The following is a 17,714-nucleotide window of genomic DNA, read 5'->3' as shown; positions in this document are numbered from 1 at the left end:
CACCATGATAGTCAATATCATTGTCCTTTTAATATGGTTTGTTGTCCAATAATTTCAAAAGTTAATAATCCTTTTCAAGACAACCATGATGATTGTACATGTGTCTTATGACACTCCTTTGATAAACAATGTTTTGGAGGGATCTATGCACTATCATAATAATATTGCAATTTTAAGCACACTACTATATTTTATTATTGCTACCTCTTTAAAATATGTCCTCAAGCTATTAATTTAAGGAAAGATCACAAACATCTCTACCATCAACTAGATAGTGTGTCATTTCTCTCCATTCTTTACTATTTCTTAAAATTTCACCATCTCTATTGACTGTGATAGTGCCTTTGGACTTCTTTGATGTCATGATGCAATTCTCCTATTGTATCATTACTCCTATTGCATGCAATGGCATTGATTCACTATTTGTGTATTATTCTATTTATCCATTGTATGGTAAATGATATTGTATTGATACATGCTTGTCACTATTAGTTTCTCCTTTTATCATCAATATCACCTCATGGTTCTCTTTTAAGGAATCAAGACTGCTCTGTTACCACCTTACCCTCTTAGGTTGATTATTGATAAAATATAACGACTTCTCTTCAATATACTATTCTCTTACTATTTCATATTTACTTTTCTTATCATTGCAATCTTCCTCTATGATTGCTACATAATGTACAACTTTATCTCTTGTATTTGGGTCCATAGTCATATATCTCCCACGATAGATCCTTTATATCTCCCAACAATTTATCTTGCCATACCATAAATCTCTTGACAAGGCTCCTCATACCTCCTAGCTGAGCGTCACACACACACATCAATTTTTCCATCCATCTTGACATCGCAAAAACAAGGTTACGAGTGTAGAATATCCATTAACAAAACACATTATCAACGATGTACCTATCATCACATCATCACATGGTTCTCAACCTTTGGTCAGAGTACTCTCGTGTAGCAATCCAACACTTCATTGATAAAAGGGAATCAAATGTAAGACCATCCTAACAATAGAATGTGTGACCATTGTCATGCTACTAGATGAACCCCCACTTTTATATATAGTTATTAACAATACTACTATATTAATCTCCTAATAAAACTCTAAAATTAAAAATAATAAATAATTATGTGTTTCATTGAATTTTACCTTTAAAAAATAATAATATATTTTTTCAATACAAAAAACTTTACAAATTTGCAATCTGAAAAAATAACGAAGAAAATTAAATATATATAATTTTTTAATTTGGCAAATTGCGGACAATCAAATTAAATGGCTGTGCTGAAATTATTCCCTTTTTTCATCTGTAATACGCGCGTAACTATTGAGATTCTATTTTACCAATAGAAACTGATCCTTCTTTCCCACAAATCTCACAGGTTTCTTTTCGGAATATATCAATTTCTCGTAGTGAACTCGATGGAAGGGAATCGATAAAAAAAAAAAATACACGATGCCGCAAGGAGCGATGTGGGCAAAGTAGTTTACTACTACGCCACATCGATCAATATTCCTGAACATGCAATTTCCAGAATTTCAATCAAGGAGTCAGAGATATGCATGATCTTTGAATACGCATACATTTAAAGTCATTTGTTTAATTTTTCGTCGACTGGGGATTATTTTCTTTTGGAATTAATGGCTGGAGTGTCGAGAGTGGGGGTGAATGAGGAGGAAGAGGACGAGGAGGATGTGTGCAGAATCTGTCGAAATGGAGGAGAGGAGGACAATCCATTGCATTATCCATGTGCCTGCAGCGGCAGCATCAAGTATGTCCATCAGGATTGCCTTCTCCACTGGCTTAATCACAGCAATGCACGCCAATGTGAGGTATGCTATGCAATACCCATTCTAAACTAAAGGGTTTTCTCCTTTATTATCGCACACAAATCCAATTTATGAATTAGTGAGTTTTCTCCAACATCCACATCCAATTAACGGACTTATAAATTCTCTTTAACATTCATAAGCAATTCTTGAATTCACTATTTGCTCTAATACCCCTGTTATGCTTCAAATTTCTTTCACATCAAACAAACAAACCTTACTAAAATCCTGAAATTCTGCAAATAAGGGTATCCAAAAAAATCTGCAAAACAAAAGACCAATACAATTCTGTTCTAGTATATCCGGTACACAGAATCACCACAGCTCTCAGGTGAGCCACTCTTAATCGAGAAAACAAACCAATATTGGAAGGATTGAAAGTCGGCCTGACTTGACGACACAATTCTGCATTAAATAACGTCACTGTATTAAGAACATTAGATTTTCACAGTGCTTGATTTGTAATTACAAGAAAGAAAAACTGCCTTTATTTACAACATTTACATTTGGGATCACCTATTACCAAAATATGTGTGTACAGGGATATGTGTCTCATTTCTACGTATATGAATTTACAGGAATAAAGCAAACAGATTGCCTTACAAGGGTAAGACAAATATGAGATTTTTTTACGGACACTTGCTTTGTGTTCCAGGGTGATGTGTTCCTTACATAAGATAACCGATTTGGGAATGTGAATGTCCCTCGGATTTGGGGATAGGAATGAAATCCAACTGCTGCATGCAAAGAGGATTTCTCTGAGACGCTCCTGCCAAAGCCAGGGGAGCTCTCGGTGGCGTCCCCACCTGCAGGGGAGGCTGGGTGGGAAATCGATTTGGGAATGTGGATATCCCACGGATTTGGGGATAGGAATGAAACCCAACTGCTGCATGCAAAGAAGATTTCTCTGAGACGCTCCTGCCAAAGCCAGGGGAGCTCTCGGTGGCGTCCCCACCTGCAGGTGAGGTTGGGTGGGACTCACTAACATCTTTCGGATGGCCAGGGGATGCCTGGGTGTACCCAAACAAAGTTGCTCCATGTCATGAAATTTTTTTTGATTTGTGTTAAAACGTCGAACAAACAGACAATGTGATGACTTTTATAAATGGATGACCCCTTGGAAGACTGAGGATTATTTACACAGTTTTGGAGGCAAAACAGACTATAAAGTTTAATACAGCTTTCATTGTTTTCATTTAATTGGATGCATACTCTTATCTTTACCTTAGAAAGTCCGGATGTTTGTGGGACTTGTTGGAATGTGTAATTTCCCCCTCAAATGAAATACTAGAGGATTCTAGAAACTCCAGCTGGATTACTGAATAGGGTTAGGTAAAATTAATATATAGTTTTGTAAACTTCTAGAAGTTGTTTGTGTAGATAGCTCTAGAAAAGTCTATTTGTCTTATGTCGGTTAATTTAGATGTTTTCGGAAACAATTAAAGACCTCTATAAAAGAGGTACAATGTAATGTTTTTTATCGATTAGGCAATGAAATGATTCTATAATTTCTATAAGTGCTTTTAGTGTGTATTTTGTGTTTAATTATTGTTGTGGATCCTATCCATCCACCCCCATCAGATTGGTATTAGAGCTAGGTTGTGAAGTTCATATGTTGAAGATAATATCTTCTGATACAAAGAAGTATATGATTGTTGTTGTCCAGCCAATGAGTCAGATCATGTGGAAGTTTTGAATAATTGTTGAAGAAATTGGTTTGGAGAAGAAGAAAATCATTGCTCCCATAGAAAGAAAGAGTGAGTATTTTATTGGAGGCCCCTGTTTGTGGAGGATTTCTATTGTAGATCACAGTCGTTGTCATTGAGGAGTGTCGATATGAATCATGGTAAGTATGAAATTTGATGTTAATAGTTGATGGTGACAAAGGTTTTCAGATTTGTGTTTTAAGAGGGAGCTTGGATTTTCATTTGATAGATTTGAGTTTATTAAAATGGGAAAACATGGTAAAAGAGTGTTAAAAAAAAATATAAATTTGACTCTTGAGATGGATTGTTTAAAAGAAAAATTATTGAAACTAGAGATAGAAAAGTTTGCAATGATTAAAGAGAGGTCAGAAGAAAAATGTAGACTTTTAAATGAAATTAGTGAATATACAGAGAGTATGGAAGAGTTAGGGGATAGGCTAAAACTTTTGTGGAAGTACATAATTGGTAGGTGAAGGAAACATGCAAGCTTAGAGAACAAAATAAAGAATTAGAAGAAAGTTAAAGTTATTTGATGATATTGAGAAAAAGAACAAAGTTTTAGAAGAAAATGTGAAGAAATTGGAAGAAGAAAATATTATGTTAAAGAAGAAATTGTCTACTTTGAAACAAGAGAAAGAATGTTTGAATGCGAAACCATTTTTATGTGATGTATCACATGACAAATGATTTGAGTGATTATACAATTAAGAAATTTGATTTTGCTGAAGCTGAAAGTGTTTATGAAAAGTGTAAGAATGAAAATGACAAGAAGTTTGCAGATTTCGTTTGTTATGTTGGTCTGAAGATTATGGAAAGAATGGGTTTCAAAGGTAAAGGTCTAGGAAAGGATGAACAGGGATTAAGGAATCCGATTGAGACTACAGTCAGGCCAAAATATGCAGGTCTTGGATATGATGCAAGTAGTGGAAAGATAAATAAAGGTTCAAGAGAATTAATTGAAGGCATAAAGATTGTGCAATGTTCACACTGTAATAGAAAAGGGCATACAAAGGATAGATGTTGGGATTTAAATCTCTTTGATATTTGTGGTTTGAAAAATCATTGTGATAAGACATGTTTAATTGAGAGTGCAATAAAGATTTTATGTAGGTTGCATCAAAATGGATTGTGGATGGAGCTATGGATCAAATTGGCAGAAAATTGTAGGAATGATCAGAGGTTTATTTAGGTACAAATGTTCAAGTGTAAGAAGGAATGCAGCAGCAGTGGGAAACAGATTAGAGAAGGGCATCAAAGAGGCAAAAGGTTTCAATGTCTACAAGCATGAATGTGGATATGAAAAATACACAAAGAAAAATAAATAATAATCATGGTACAATGGAATTTGTATGCGACAACATTTGAGGTTGAAATTAGGGGGGAGTGTTGGAATGTGGAATTTCCCCCTCAAATGAAATACTAGAGGATTCTAGAAACTCCAGCTAGATTAATAGGGTTAGGTAAAATTAATATTTAGTTTTGTAAACTTCTAGAAGTCATTTATGTGTAGATAGCTCTAGATAAGTCTATTTGTCTTATGTTGGTTAATTTAGATGTTTTCAGAAACAATCAAAGACCTCTATAAAAGAGGTACAATGTAATGTTTTTTATCGATCAGGCAATGAAATGATTCTATAATTTCTATAAGTGCCTGTAGTGTGTATTTTGTGTTTAATGATTATTCTGGATCCTATCCATCCACCCCCATCAGTACTTGGGGAATAAAACAAAACAATCCATTGTAATGTCCTCCCTTGTCTAATTATCTTTATTACTAACTAATTAATTTGTTAAGTCTTCATTTAATAATAATAAATCTCTAAAGGCTTACCTTGTGTTCTCATACAACTACTTAAACATATTAAGCATATTTTGTGTATAAATTTAACTGTGCTCATAGAAATTTTAAAGTGTCTAATCCTGGCACGAATGATCCGCATCCAAATCCGGATCCAGCCTCTTGGGCACGAATCCGGTAACTAAGCCAAAAACACTTCGAGGCCTTATAGCATTTTTGCCTCATTTTTTTAAAGTATTAATTTCTAATGTTTCCCATGTAAAAACATTATGCTATTATTTAATTCAGATTTCAAGTTTCTTGCTTAAAAATAAGCAGCAAAATACATATTCATGGGGCAACCAGCTCCACTATTATTTCCTAAAAAAGTTGAGCAGCCACTGCTGCCAAAATAAGCTAAGGAGTGGCATGGGAACATGCTATTGGGCAATGAATTAATAAAGAGGGGACATTTTGTTTTAAATTCCTATTTTTCAGTCATTAAGGAGGGGGGCACTTTATAATTATTGATAAATTTAATCCAAGGAAAATCACCTAAAATCTAGGATTTTTGAGGTGTTTGCAGTTTTTTTTGATGAAGAAGCTTTACAAGTGGGCAGATGGGAAAGATAATATGATTATTCATCTGTTTGTTTTTATATATTGTTTTTTGCAAGAAACATCTCTATTTTTACAAGACGCAGCCCATGTAGAAACCTTCTTCTGAATGAAAACCCAGAAAAATTGTCTCGGAATCTTCAGCTTCCAAGTTGTGGTTTACAGTATGAACTAGTTTTATGCCGCAGTCCTATTTGGGGCAGAAATCAGGTGGAAAGCTAGAGAAATTAAGGTGTCTCCAAAAGGCGAAATGCCGGGAAGAATTCACAGCTCTGTGTCATAAACAACTGAGTTGCAGGTCTGTAACTTATTCAACCAATCTTCCATATCAGACTATCAGGTTAGTGGCAAATGATTTCAGCTTTGGGGAATAATTATTTGTAAACTTTGTCAATTGGACTTTCAATTTCAATCAAGGATATTCTGCTATTGGTTGTCAATATCTCTATTTTCCATTTGTCTTTCTGGGTTTTCATTTGGTTGCAATAAAACAAAACCTTATTGTGTAAGTTAGATTTAATCCAAGGAAAGTATATTTCAGTGGTATCAGAGCCTCAAAACCGGCCAGCCTCTAGGGGTTTCAATATGCAGAGGTACTGTTTGAATGCATGTCACAGGTTCTTTCACTGCATGTCAAAATTAGGGTTGCTTTCTTGCGCCTAACCCATTGCACACCAATATAAAGTACTATGTATCCTAGAGGATTTGAACCACACAAATAGAATACAATGAGTAGGACTGGACAACAAGAAGAGCCAGGAAGTAATCCATGAGAAGCAGAAATGGGAGAAAGAACAGATGGTGGCCCACAGAGAGAATTAAATAATCAACTTAGCGAGTTCCTGACAATTTTTGCGCAATAGCAGCAACAAAAAATGGAACTACAGAGACAACAGCAACAGGAGCTACAAATGTAACAACATCATCAAATGTTGCAACAATCCTAGAATTGTATGATCACAACAATGGGAAAATTGAGAGTTGGATGTTTGAGATCAGGGATCCTGACGCAGTCAAGGAGAATTCCCAAAGGAGATGTTTCATGTTGCAACTAGATTAAACCACAGTGAAAGTGCCCAAACAAACTTACAAGAAACACTGCAGAATGGAAGAAAGATCACTGTATTATAATCAAGTTGGCTAGCTAATGCAGATACTACATCACCATTGTCAATATACAATTGCTATGAGATAGATACATCCACTGCCTTCAATAACCCCTTTCGCATCTGATCATTCCTCAAAATTAGGGAACCACAATCAGACACTAGCTATTGTTGTTTGATGTAGAGCTGCACCTTTGGAACACTTCTTAAGGGTTAAGTCACTCAAGAAGCCTCAACAATGGGCTCTATCACATCAGTAAGGGAAATTTTGGACAAGTTCATTTCCTCAACTCTTCTCCTACTTGCTCTCTTCTTCAATAGATCTTGGGTCAATCCCAAACTTCCTCAAACCATCAATACCCCCTTTCACTTTAGGTGACATCAACTAGCTAAATTGCTCAATACCCACAAAACACACTTTGAAGCATTTGAGACCTTGACAACTTGGAAATGGTGTTAATACCTACCATACAACATGTCCCAACCAATAGAATTGATCTCCCAATCCAATATATTGTACTTGTTTCTTTAGGTACCCAATTTCCTAGTAGCCCTATTCAACCTGTTTTTTCCACTTAACTTCCAAATCTTCCCGAAGACTTCTCAAACTAATGGGCATTCCAGATACCCTTCATGGAGTTCTATTTGATACCAAAGTTTAACTCTTAACTATAAAGGCAAGTGTCATAAGTTCCTAACACTGACAACTTTCAGAGGCCTAATAGGCCTACATAGGCCAGGTTTATGAAACGACTCTTATTTGCGGGCATGACATATCAAACCTACCACTTGGAGCACTTAGAGAATCTTAAAACCAGTTTGAATCCAAGGTTTTAACTTCCCACTCCAAATATTCAACAAGTTATAGGAGTTTGTAGTATTGTGCATGATGTAACTAGGTAGCAATCACCTCCTAGGACATCAATTTTCTATCACTTCCCAGTAGATACACAAAAATAGCTTACAAAATCTTAAATCACATTGTATAAGCTAGAATTCTTCAAAAGGCCGTAAAAAGTTAACGGTGGAAAATGGATTTATCGGCAACTCTTCATCAAACCCTAAGTTAATAAGCAAATTCAGACCTCCTGATACAAATTTCTAGTTTTCTCTGAGACCACAAGACATAGAAACTTGAAATTTGATGCATTAGAAAGCTAAGCCTCATCTATGCTAGTTCCAATTAGTTTCAACCTCTGACCAATCCGTACATGTTTGTACAAGTGCTTGTATTAGCAAAATGGACTGTAAACTGTGTGTTTTTCATTCAAACAATCTTATACATCAAAATCTGACATGCTGACACCCTCCCAACTTCATTTGACCTCCTAGCTCTTAAATGTACCTAACCCATGGCTTTTCATGGTTGTCCAAGTGGACTGACTCTTGGACTTCCATGTTGTCGAAAAATTGAAAAAAGTCACAAAAATGCAACTTTTGCAATTTTGCAAGAAATGTGGTCAAAATGACAACTAACAGAGCCAAGGTCTAATTGATCATTGCGTCGCACTTTATAAACTCATCCGATTGAAAGAGAACCAGTTTCCGAGGTTGAGGTAGAAGCAATGTACACCACAAATGATATTATAGAGGCTCGAAATGAATACATGTAGCTTCCAACTGATATAAAGCAGTTCGTGAACCAACATAAGGACAAAGCTAGGAATCGTCTGGAAGAGCAAGACAAGAGGCCTAGAAGGAAAACTAGACTGGGCTTCCAACCAATAGAGTACAAGGATGTCGTGAGCAAAATTACAATTCCAATGGAAGCGGAGAATTATCAGCTAGATCATGGGTTTATAAGTTGGACACCTTTTTGGAACTCAAGCCCATGGAAGAAGGAAAAACAATTCAGTTTGCTACCATGCAGATGGAAGGAGTAGCATGTGACTGGTGGCACCACGAACTGGTTTCCCAAGATCATGCCATGATTCATTCTTATGAAGAGTTTGTTAAAAGGCTGATTACTCAATGTGACCGGAAAGACAAAAAATTCCATTACAAGTAGTTGGCACAACTCAAACAAGTAGGACACTTGGAGTCTTATATAAATGGATTACAAAAATAATAATTTAGTGGTCCCTAATATGCCTTGAAAAGGGTAACAATGCTCTTCAAAGTGACAAAATAAAAGGTCTAGTTAAGTCTCATAGACCTAGTTCATTAGATGATGCCATCGGGTTAGCCATGAACCTAGAAGTTACACCCTCCTACTAGCCACCAAAGAAAGATTTCAGTCCCTGGAGTTCTGTTAAGAAAAGTTCAAATCAGCAGAAGAACATGAAATTCAATCAGCAATGGAACATATGTTCCAAAATTGAGCTAGAGACATAAAATGACTTAAGAAGGAGAATTTATGTTTCAATTGTAAAGAACCGTGGGAACGTGGCCACTGCTGTCTTCAAAAAGGAAATTACATTTAATAGAAGTCCATTTTGATGACGAGGAACAAAAGGAGCAGGAGATCAACATTGATGAAGATATTACACAAGAGGTTCAACCTCGACAAATTGAGTTGGAAGATACTGTAGAAAGAGAGACTCCTCATATTGCCACATTTTTTGTAGTACATCGCAGCGGTCCTTTCTGCGTAAAAGGTGTCATTAAAGAACAAAGAATGGTATGTATAGTGGATAGGGGAGCTACACATAATTTTATAGATAAGGGTTGGTGAGCAATTGTGGACTGCAAGCTGAGAAATTCTGTGGATTCAATGTTATTGTTGCAGATGGATTTCCATTAAGTTGCAACTGGGTTGTGCCACAACTGAACATATAAATGGGAATCTACACACTGGCAGGTGATTTTTATTTTCTTGGGTTGAGTAATGTGGATGCTATTTTAGGGGTACAATGATTTTTATTTCATCCTTGTTGCCTACCCACCACCACTTGCAGAAAGGGGTGTCTTTGAGAGGTCCCTAACATGTCCCTACAACTTAGGCTTAGTAGAGAGTGGAGGAAATGTTGAAATGGGGTGGTGGTTGTGGATTTAAAATCTTGTCACTGACACCTCAGGCTCAGTAGAGAGTGGAAGAAATGTTGAAATGGTGTGGTGCTGGAGGGGGATGTTATGAAGTTTTCAAAATGTTTGTGAGTTTCTGTTAATTGTTGTAACGAGTTTCTTGAAACAGAGAAAAGTAATTAATAAAAAGATTCAAGAAAGATGATTTCCTATCTTCAACTTGTAGTTCTTATCATGTAGAACAGTCAAATTCAGAGCTTTATTGTTAGTTCTCTACAAAGTGAAGATTTGGTGGAGAAACCATAGTGATAAAAAATGATGACAAATGGCTTTGTTCCATGAAGGTTTTTGTGTTCTTGAAGGCCTTAACTTGCACTTGGTGGCGGTGGATTACTTCTCGGTCTTGTTGAGGCTTTTTTGCTCTGAGATCCTTGAGCTAGTTTTATAAAATATTTTTTGTTTTGTTTTGATCCCATATATTGTATCTGGTCTTGGAGGCCTTAATTTTTGGGCTTGGTAGTGTGGGATTACTTCTCAACCTTGCTGGGGGCTCGATGTCATGTCCTCAAATTGTAATGTAATAAATAAATTAATTAGTCTTAGAATTTAAATAATATAATAAAAGAACCTCTAGTTAATTATTTTAATTAACAAATATGAGGCCCGAATCAATAATATTGTCAGCCTGTTGTGAATCTCTAGATGCTTCTTGGAGGCCTTTATAAGGAAATGACTGGGTGTTGTAATCTAGCAAGGATTTGATTTGATTTGATTTGTTTTTGTATTTCCAAAGGTTGAAGGCTGAGGAAGTTGTGTGTAGTTTTGAAGGTGGAAGACCCTTCCTACTCTGCTTGTCACAATTTTGGTGGTTCAATGCCATCCTATTTTGTAGTTGGAGATATCGCTCGGATATTTCACATTGTTTGCCAACTTGTAAGGCCTCCATTTGGAGAGGTTCGACAAATCTACATACTTATGTTTGGCTTATGATCGTACTAATTAATATTCTACTCACTTATCGAAATTGGCAAACTCGACCTCCTATTTGTACTTTCAGGACTCTGCACTCCCTTTGGCATACCAAACACCTTCTGTACGAATCCCCAAACTCTGTCATAACCCTCTATTGACATATGATTATTATAGATGTATTCAAAATATATTATTGAATTCCTTATCTAAATATAATAATAATAGTAATCAATACAATAAAATTGGCTAACTAATAATACTAATGATATTTCACATATTCAATGAATAAAAAATAATATTTAATAGATATTCAAGAATATTGATTATCAACATTAGGTATCAAAATAAATTGACTAATTAATTATAAGAATAAATTATATCACTTTTATTATTTATAATATTACCTTCAATAAATACTCATCTAACATAATCACATAAATATTAAATAAGAAAATCACCAAATAAAATATATTATTATTAAATTATGGTTATTAATAAATAACCAAATAAAATGTCCTAAATGAAGTTGTGTCTTTTGGAAAAGGCATGACCCATGTCTTATATTAAAAAGGGTCCAAGACCACCAAAGAGGGGGATATAAAAAATATAACCATGGACCAGCAAATAGAATGGAGGATAAAAAAACAATTAGTCATTAATAGGAAAAGTTGGAAAATAGCGATTAATAAATATATTTTCATGCTAAGATAGGATTATAAATAGAAATAAATTGCAGATAGGATTATAAATTGGAGAAAAACATTTTGGAATAAAAAATAATAATAAGACAAGGATATTTTATCTAGAATGTGGAAAAGACAAGGAATTTGGGAAGAAGAATCTCTAATACTATTAAAGGTATGTATATTGCTAATTTCTTTTATTATTATATTTATTTCCTTTCTTAAAAGCAATTAAAGGTATGAATGTTTATTTAATTATTAAGAAAGTTATGAATGTTTATTTTGTGAATAACTTATTAAGGGTATATCACATTAAAGATATGAATTTTCAAATGTTTACTTGGCGAATAACTTATATTTATATGCAAAGATATATTTGTACATGTATGAATATGATGTACAAAATTCTGAACTTAACATGATTAATTGTTAAGATCAAGAGAGTCCCATTGGGAAGAGAGTGATCTTAATAGCTTAAGATCAAGAGAGTCCCTTTCGGAAGAGAGTGATCTTGATATGATTATAAGGCCGAAATATTGTGTAGATGTTAACATATGCATATGTGATAAAGGCCCTGGATAGAGAACATCTCTTCCAGGAACGACCTTAAAGGGAGCACTTCATAAAAGACAGAGAAGTAAGCGAGGATGGTACTAGAATAGATATTATATCATTCAAGACCGAGAGATCCTTAGGAGGGTTATTGATCTCGATATGGAGATGTCTTTAAGGTTAGGGTTAAGCTAGAGGGTAGAGTAGTATGATTAAACTTATTATTGTTGAATTCTAACATCTTTTTTGCAGTTATTACTTTTCCCAAGCTAACATAATAGTGGGGACATTGTGAACTCTCCATCGTATGCCGTACTTACCTGTACAACTGTGTTATCCACCACCGAACAACACTCTGGAACACCTAAGACTGTACGATTGTGAGTCTACTAATTTTACCATACACACAACATCACTGTATGACGAAACATTTTGCACAACATTGTATGACAATCTTGTCAGTATGCCAAACTGGTACTATGCAACATAGAGAGAAGAGGGCGCACATTGTATGACCAAACAATTTGCACAACACCATACATTAGTCTTGTTCCCATGTCAGATTGGTACCCTATAACATAGAGGGTAGATTGCGCATTTGGTGATTGTAGGCCATGTTGGAGAGGGACGATTTGTAGTCGTACGACCAAATTGCCGTACCATTAAGACAAGCGTGGACTCTTGGAACATCCATCTTGGGAAGGGACTCAACTTGACAGTTTCAGAATATCACACTTTGCTCCTAGATCTTTGGGCTGGTTTAAAAATGATTTTTCTAATGTTTTGGGTCCATATTTTAATGCTTAACTTCCTTTTGACTTGTTGGTTTTTGAGCTTTGGCCTTGACATGCAATCAATTCAATTTAGTTGCATTAGTTAGCAGATCTCTCTCTCCTTTACTGCATTTCTTGTCTATCTTTTGTTTTGACACACTTGCATCTAGGGCTAGATCTTACCGAAACCCCAAGGTAAGAATGGTTTTGGCAATGAAATCATAAATAGCATGTGAGCTAAAACTTCTCATCAAATTAGGAGGGAAAGCTCCTTGAGATGTAACAAAATCTAAAAATAATTTAAATTGATCCTAGACTAAAAGAATAGACAATATACTAATATGCACATTACAAGTTTTCATGATGGAGTTTGCATGAACAAAAATGATTACATGCCTATGTTTTTGCCTCAAGTACATTGACTAGACTGTTAACACCTATGCCTTGGATTGAGATTTCAAGTATTAAGGATGTGTAATGTTCCCTACTTGAAATGGTCATTAGAACTAGTTGTTATCCGTTTAAATTTCGATCCCAAGGGGCTATCCCAAAACTTGATGGTGATCATGGAGATTATATGGAGTTTATTACCAACTCTTATGCCGAAGTGACCAAATTAAACTAATGTGGAGTTTATTATATTTTCGGATGTCATTAATGTTATAACAGTGTAGTAGTTTTTGTCCTTAGTGGAGATCTGAGTTGGCCATCCACGTACGCTCACAGGCATGATGTCTCTTTACTCACTATGTATGTGTGGACTTGTAACAATAGAATAGGATCCGTGAAGCGTTGGGTTGGAATTGCGTGGGGGTATTTGGGAATGGAATGAAAAGGAAGCATAGACGACATTGCTTGTTGGAGAATAGATAGTAGTGAGCAAGAAGTGTTGTTGGAAATTCATTTGCAAAAGTTTGAACAGACGAATTCATTGCAAAACTCCCTTTCTTAGTTGAGCTTTTCGGGATGTTGCTCCCTCAAGCCAACAACTTTGATGCCATTATTTGGAATGGTCTTTGAACCCTGTTGAAGAGGAATAAACAAATAATTGATGTCAAAACCAAACTGCCAGTACTTAAATGTAATATCCCCGACATAAAATTAATTAAAACAAAAAATTTATTTGGGGTTTCAATTGATTTATGTATGTCTCAAACCCATATTTAGTTTTTCTTAGGCGTAGGTGCTTGCTGTGTCATGTGTTGGCACATTGTTTATCCCTTGGGAGTTTTTGTCCAATGAGGTACATATGTCCGTTGGTTAGTTGTTGTAGGTATGCGAGTTAGATTATTTTAATTGTACTGAGAATTCTTGTTGGAGTTTACCATTGTTCGCCATTTTGGAAGTGCAAGACCTTTCCTACTTGGTTATCATGGTTTCGGTGGGATTCCCTCACCCGATTTTGTTCTCTATATTACTTGGATATGGCAACTATATTCTCTCTGTGATAAATTGTGACTCGCTTGTGTATCTATTAAATGGTGTACTTTTGTGTGTTGGAAATTAGATGCCTTCTCCGATTCATTAATGAAGGATATTTAAACTTTATATTGATTTGCTCCCTACAGTGCAAACACCTTAAACGAACGACCTCCATTTCAGATATCGTATGCTAGAAAACTTCCTGACGGGAGCTAGAAGCATTTCCTTACGAGAACCAAGCAGCTTCCCAACAGGAACTAGGGAATTTCTCGACGAGAACTACAAGCACCTTCCTGACGGGAACTAGGCAAATTCCTAACGGGAACTAGACAACTTCCTGACGAAAACTAGAAGCAACTTCCCCTCGAGAACCAAGCAACTTCTCGACAGGAACCAAGCAACTCCTCGACAGGAACTAGGCAACTTCCTGATGAGAACTAGAAGCAACCGGAACAAGGCAACTTCGCGACAGAAACTAGAAGCAACGGGAACCAAGCAACTTACTAACTGAAACTAGAAGCAACTTCCCCACAAGAACTAGGTAACTTCCTGACAGGAACCAAGCAACTCCCTAACAAGAACCAGATAACTTCTTGATGGGAGCTAGAAACACTTCCCGACAGGAACCAAGCAACTTCCCGACGGGAACCAGGCAACTTCCTGATGGGAACTACAAGCAACTTCCTGATGGGAACTAGGAACGAGACATTACATTCAATGTGTGTCATTGCAAATTTATATGAGTGTGTAGTGATTTTTTATTGGTGTAACATTTTCTAGTTGTACAGTAGAGTTAATTACAAATTGGATGGATAGCTGGAAGTACGTGTGAACATGGGATATGGATTGTTTTCTTTGTTCAAATATGCGTGTTTGAAGATTAAACAATAGAACTTCAACTAAATTGCAACAGGTTGAATATGGAAATGGACTAGCAGTAGTATTTAGACATTCCAAAACTTCATTCTCTCTGACTAGCAGTAGTATTTAGACATTCCAAGACTTCATTCTCTCTGTGTGAGAGAATGAAGTTTTGGAATGTCTAAATACTACTGCTGGTCCAATTCCATATTCATTCTGTTGCAATTTAGTTGAAGTTCTGTTGTTTAATCTGCAAACATGCATATTTGAACAAAGAAACCAAATCAATCCTGTATATTGAAATATATAAAACAAGTTCAGAGACCCCCTTTGCAATTAGAAAACTAATTGATAGAGTGCAAAGAACAAACTGGCAAAAAAAAGTAGTGGGCCATTTCAGTGGTATCAGAACTAGGTTCTTTCCATCCTTGCGGGTTAAATATTACAAAGAGTGAGGAAATGATATGACAGGTTGGAGTGTATAGCCATTGATGCACCATTACAATTTGAGGAGGACTAGAGCACGTTTGAATGTAGGCCAGGAAGAGAAAAATCAGGAAGAACAATTTGTTGCAGCTGAAGAGGGTTTCGAGAATATGGGTGACGGGAATGCCAGGGACCTGTGAAAAGAGAGATTTCTGCAGTTATTGGATATACCATAGCACAGGGATGTTGATTAGTTGAACAAAGAGCACGGGAACAAAATCAGCTAATGGATGTTTTAATTCAAATGATGGCTAGATAGATGGGCATTAATGTGAATGCAGACGGGAATATTAATGGAAATGAAGGCGTGAATAATGTAGGAAATAATCAAGGGAACAATGGAGCAAATAATGGTGGAAATAATGCAGCTCAAAATGGGGCAAGAACGGAATACATAATGGGCTGAATGGTGGAGCACATATTGGAGATAATTTTAAGTAGGTAACTAGACCAACAAGAACTATATGTTCGAGACCCATTGTACCTATTCCACCCTGTTTTTTAGTTGAACAGGGACATGAGCTACAGATTACTGAGTTGCGGGCTCAGTTTAGAAGAGATTGGGAAAGAGGTGGAGAAGAGTTTATGGCAGCCATTACCTTTAGGGAGTACATTGATGTGAGGCTGAAACACATGCCTCATACAGGTAGTAGAGGACAACATTTGATTTGCAAAAGGAATTTAGCAAACCTTCTTTGCCATATTTTGATGGATCCGATAAGATGACTGCTAGGGAGTAGGTGCAGAAAGTCGATATGCATTTTCAGTTGAATCCAATGCCGAAAGAAGAGGTCATAAAATTTTCTGTATTACATTTGGATGGACTGGCATGAGTTGTGGCACCATGGCATGGTTACCCTAGGCCATGACCAAATTACCTCTTATATTGACTTCATTGAGATGTTCATTGAGAGCTTTGACAAAAAAAGATCCTGAATTACACTTTAAGAAATTAGCTCAGTTTAAACAATGGGGTACAATGGACTCTTACATTTCAGAATTTCAGAGACTCGATTTTGGTTACAAGTATTTCCCAAAGGAAGTTGTTGGTGTGGTTCAAGGACGGTCTTATGGAACCCCTTAAGGGATGGATTAAGGGATTAACTGTAGCTACTTTTTAGGAAGCCTATAAAAAAGGCTAGAGACATGGAACCTTCTTCCTCTAGAGACAATTTTCAGTCTAAGGGATCCTCTTCAAAGACAAACAAAGATAAGAATTTATTTTAGATCTCCTTACTGATTTAAGGAGAAGGAAATTATGCTTCCAATGTAGGAACTATGGGATTTATCTCATAAATGCCCTATGAAGGCTAAGACATCTCAAATAGAGTACTTTTTAGCAGAGGAATCAGTATTAAAAGATGAGGATACACAATCTAATTCAGAGGACAGCAAGAGAGTAAGGCACAATTGCAATAGGTGATGAGAAAACAATTGCACGATTCTCAGATGATGACTAAGCTATAACTTTTAGAGTCAGGAGTGTGATGCAGGGGCAGCAAGTGATTAACTTGGTTGATACCAGTGCTACACATATTTTGTATTAGAGAAGTTAGTTAAGAGGACAAGCCTTTAGATAGAGTAATATTGTAGCTTTAAGGTGATTGTAGCTAGTGGCCATACATTGCAAAGCACTCATGTTATAAATAACATGCATTTACAGTTGGGGAAGTATGACATGGTTGGCAAATTCTTCATTGTTAGCATGGATGATTATGATTGCATTCTTGACATGACTTGGATGAAGTCATTACATGAGTTCACTTTCAACCTTGACAAAATGGATTTGAAGTTCGAACATCAAGGAATAAAGGTGGTGATTAGAGCACTTGCAGATAGTGGCCTCAAGGTGGTGTTACTTAGACACATTGAGTGATTGATTCAACATGACCAAGTACAGTGGGCAACATTGATAGTGGTGATGCTAGAGGAGAGTGTGCAATAGAAGCATGAT

General features: G+C 36.0%; 1 protein-coding gene across 1 annotated transcript in view; it reads left to right on the top strand.

Annotated features, from left to right (window-relative positions):
* Positions 1 to 1,274: 1,274 nt before the first annotated feature.
* LOC149548162 (putative E3 ubiquitin ligase SUD1) overlaps positions 1,275 to 17,714 on the top strand; it is a 91,333-nt gene continuing 74,893 nt past the window's right edge. The window contains exon 1 of the mRNA XM_089792202.1: positions 1,275 to 1,843. Coding sequence (XP_089648328.1) covers positions 1,652 to 1,843 — 192 coding nt within the window. The 5' untranslated portion in view covers positions 1,275 to 1,651. The remainder of the gene's footprint in view (positions 1,844 to 17,714) is intronic.

The sequence above is a fragment of the Cupressus sempervirens genome, chromosome 7, assembly GCF_028749045.1.
Source record: "Cupressus sempervirens isolate cs-2001-9-10 chromosome 7, ASM2874904v1, whole genome shotgun sequence".
In the NCBI taxonomy this organism is placed as follows: domain Eukaryota; kingdom Viridiplantae; phylum Streptophyta; class Pinopsida; order Cupressales; family Cupressaceae; genus Cupressus; species Cupressus sempervirens.
This window is presented reverse-complemented; position numbering and strand designations above follow the sequence as displayed.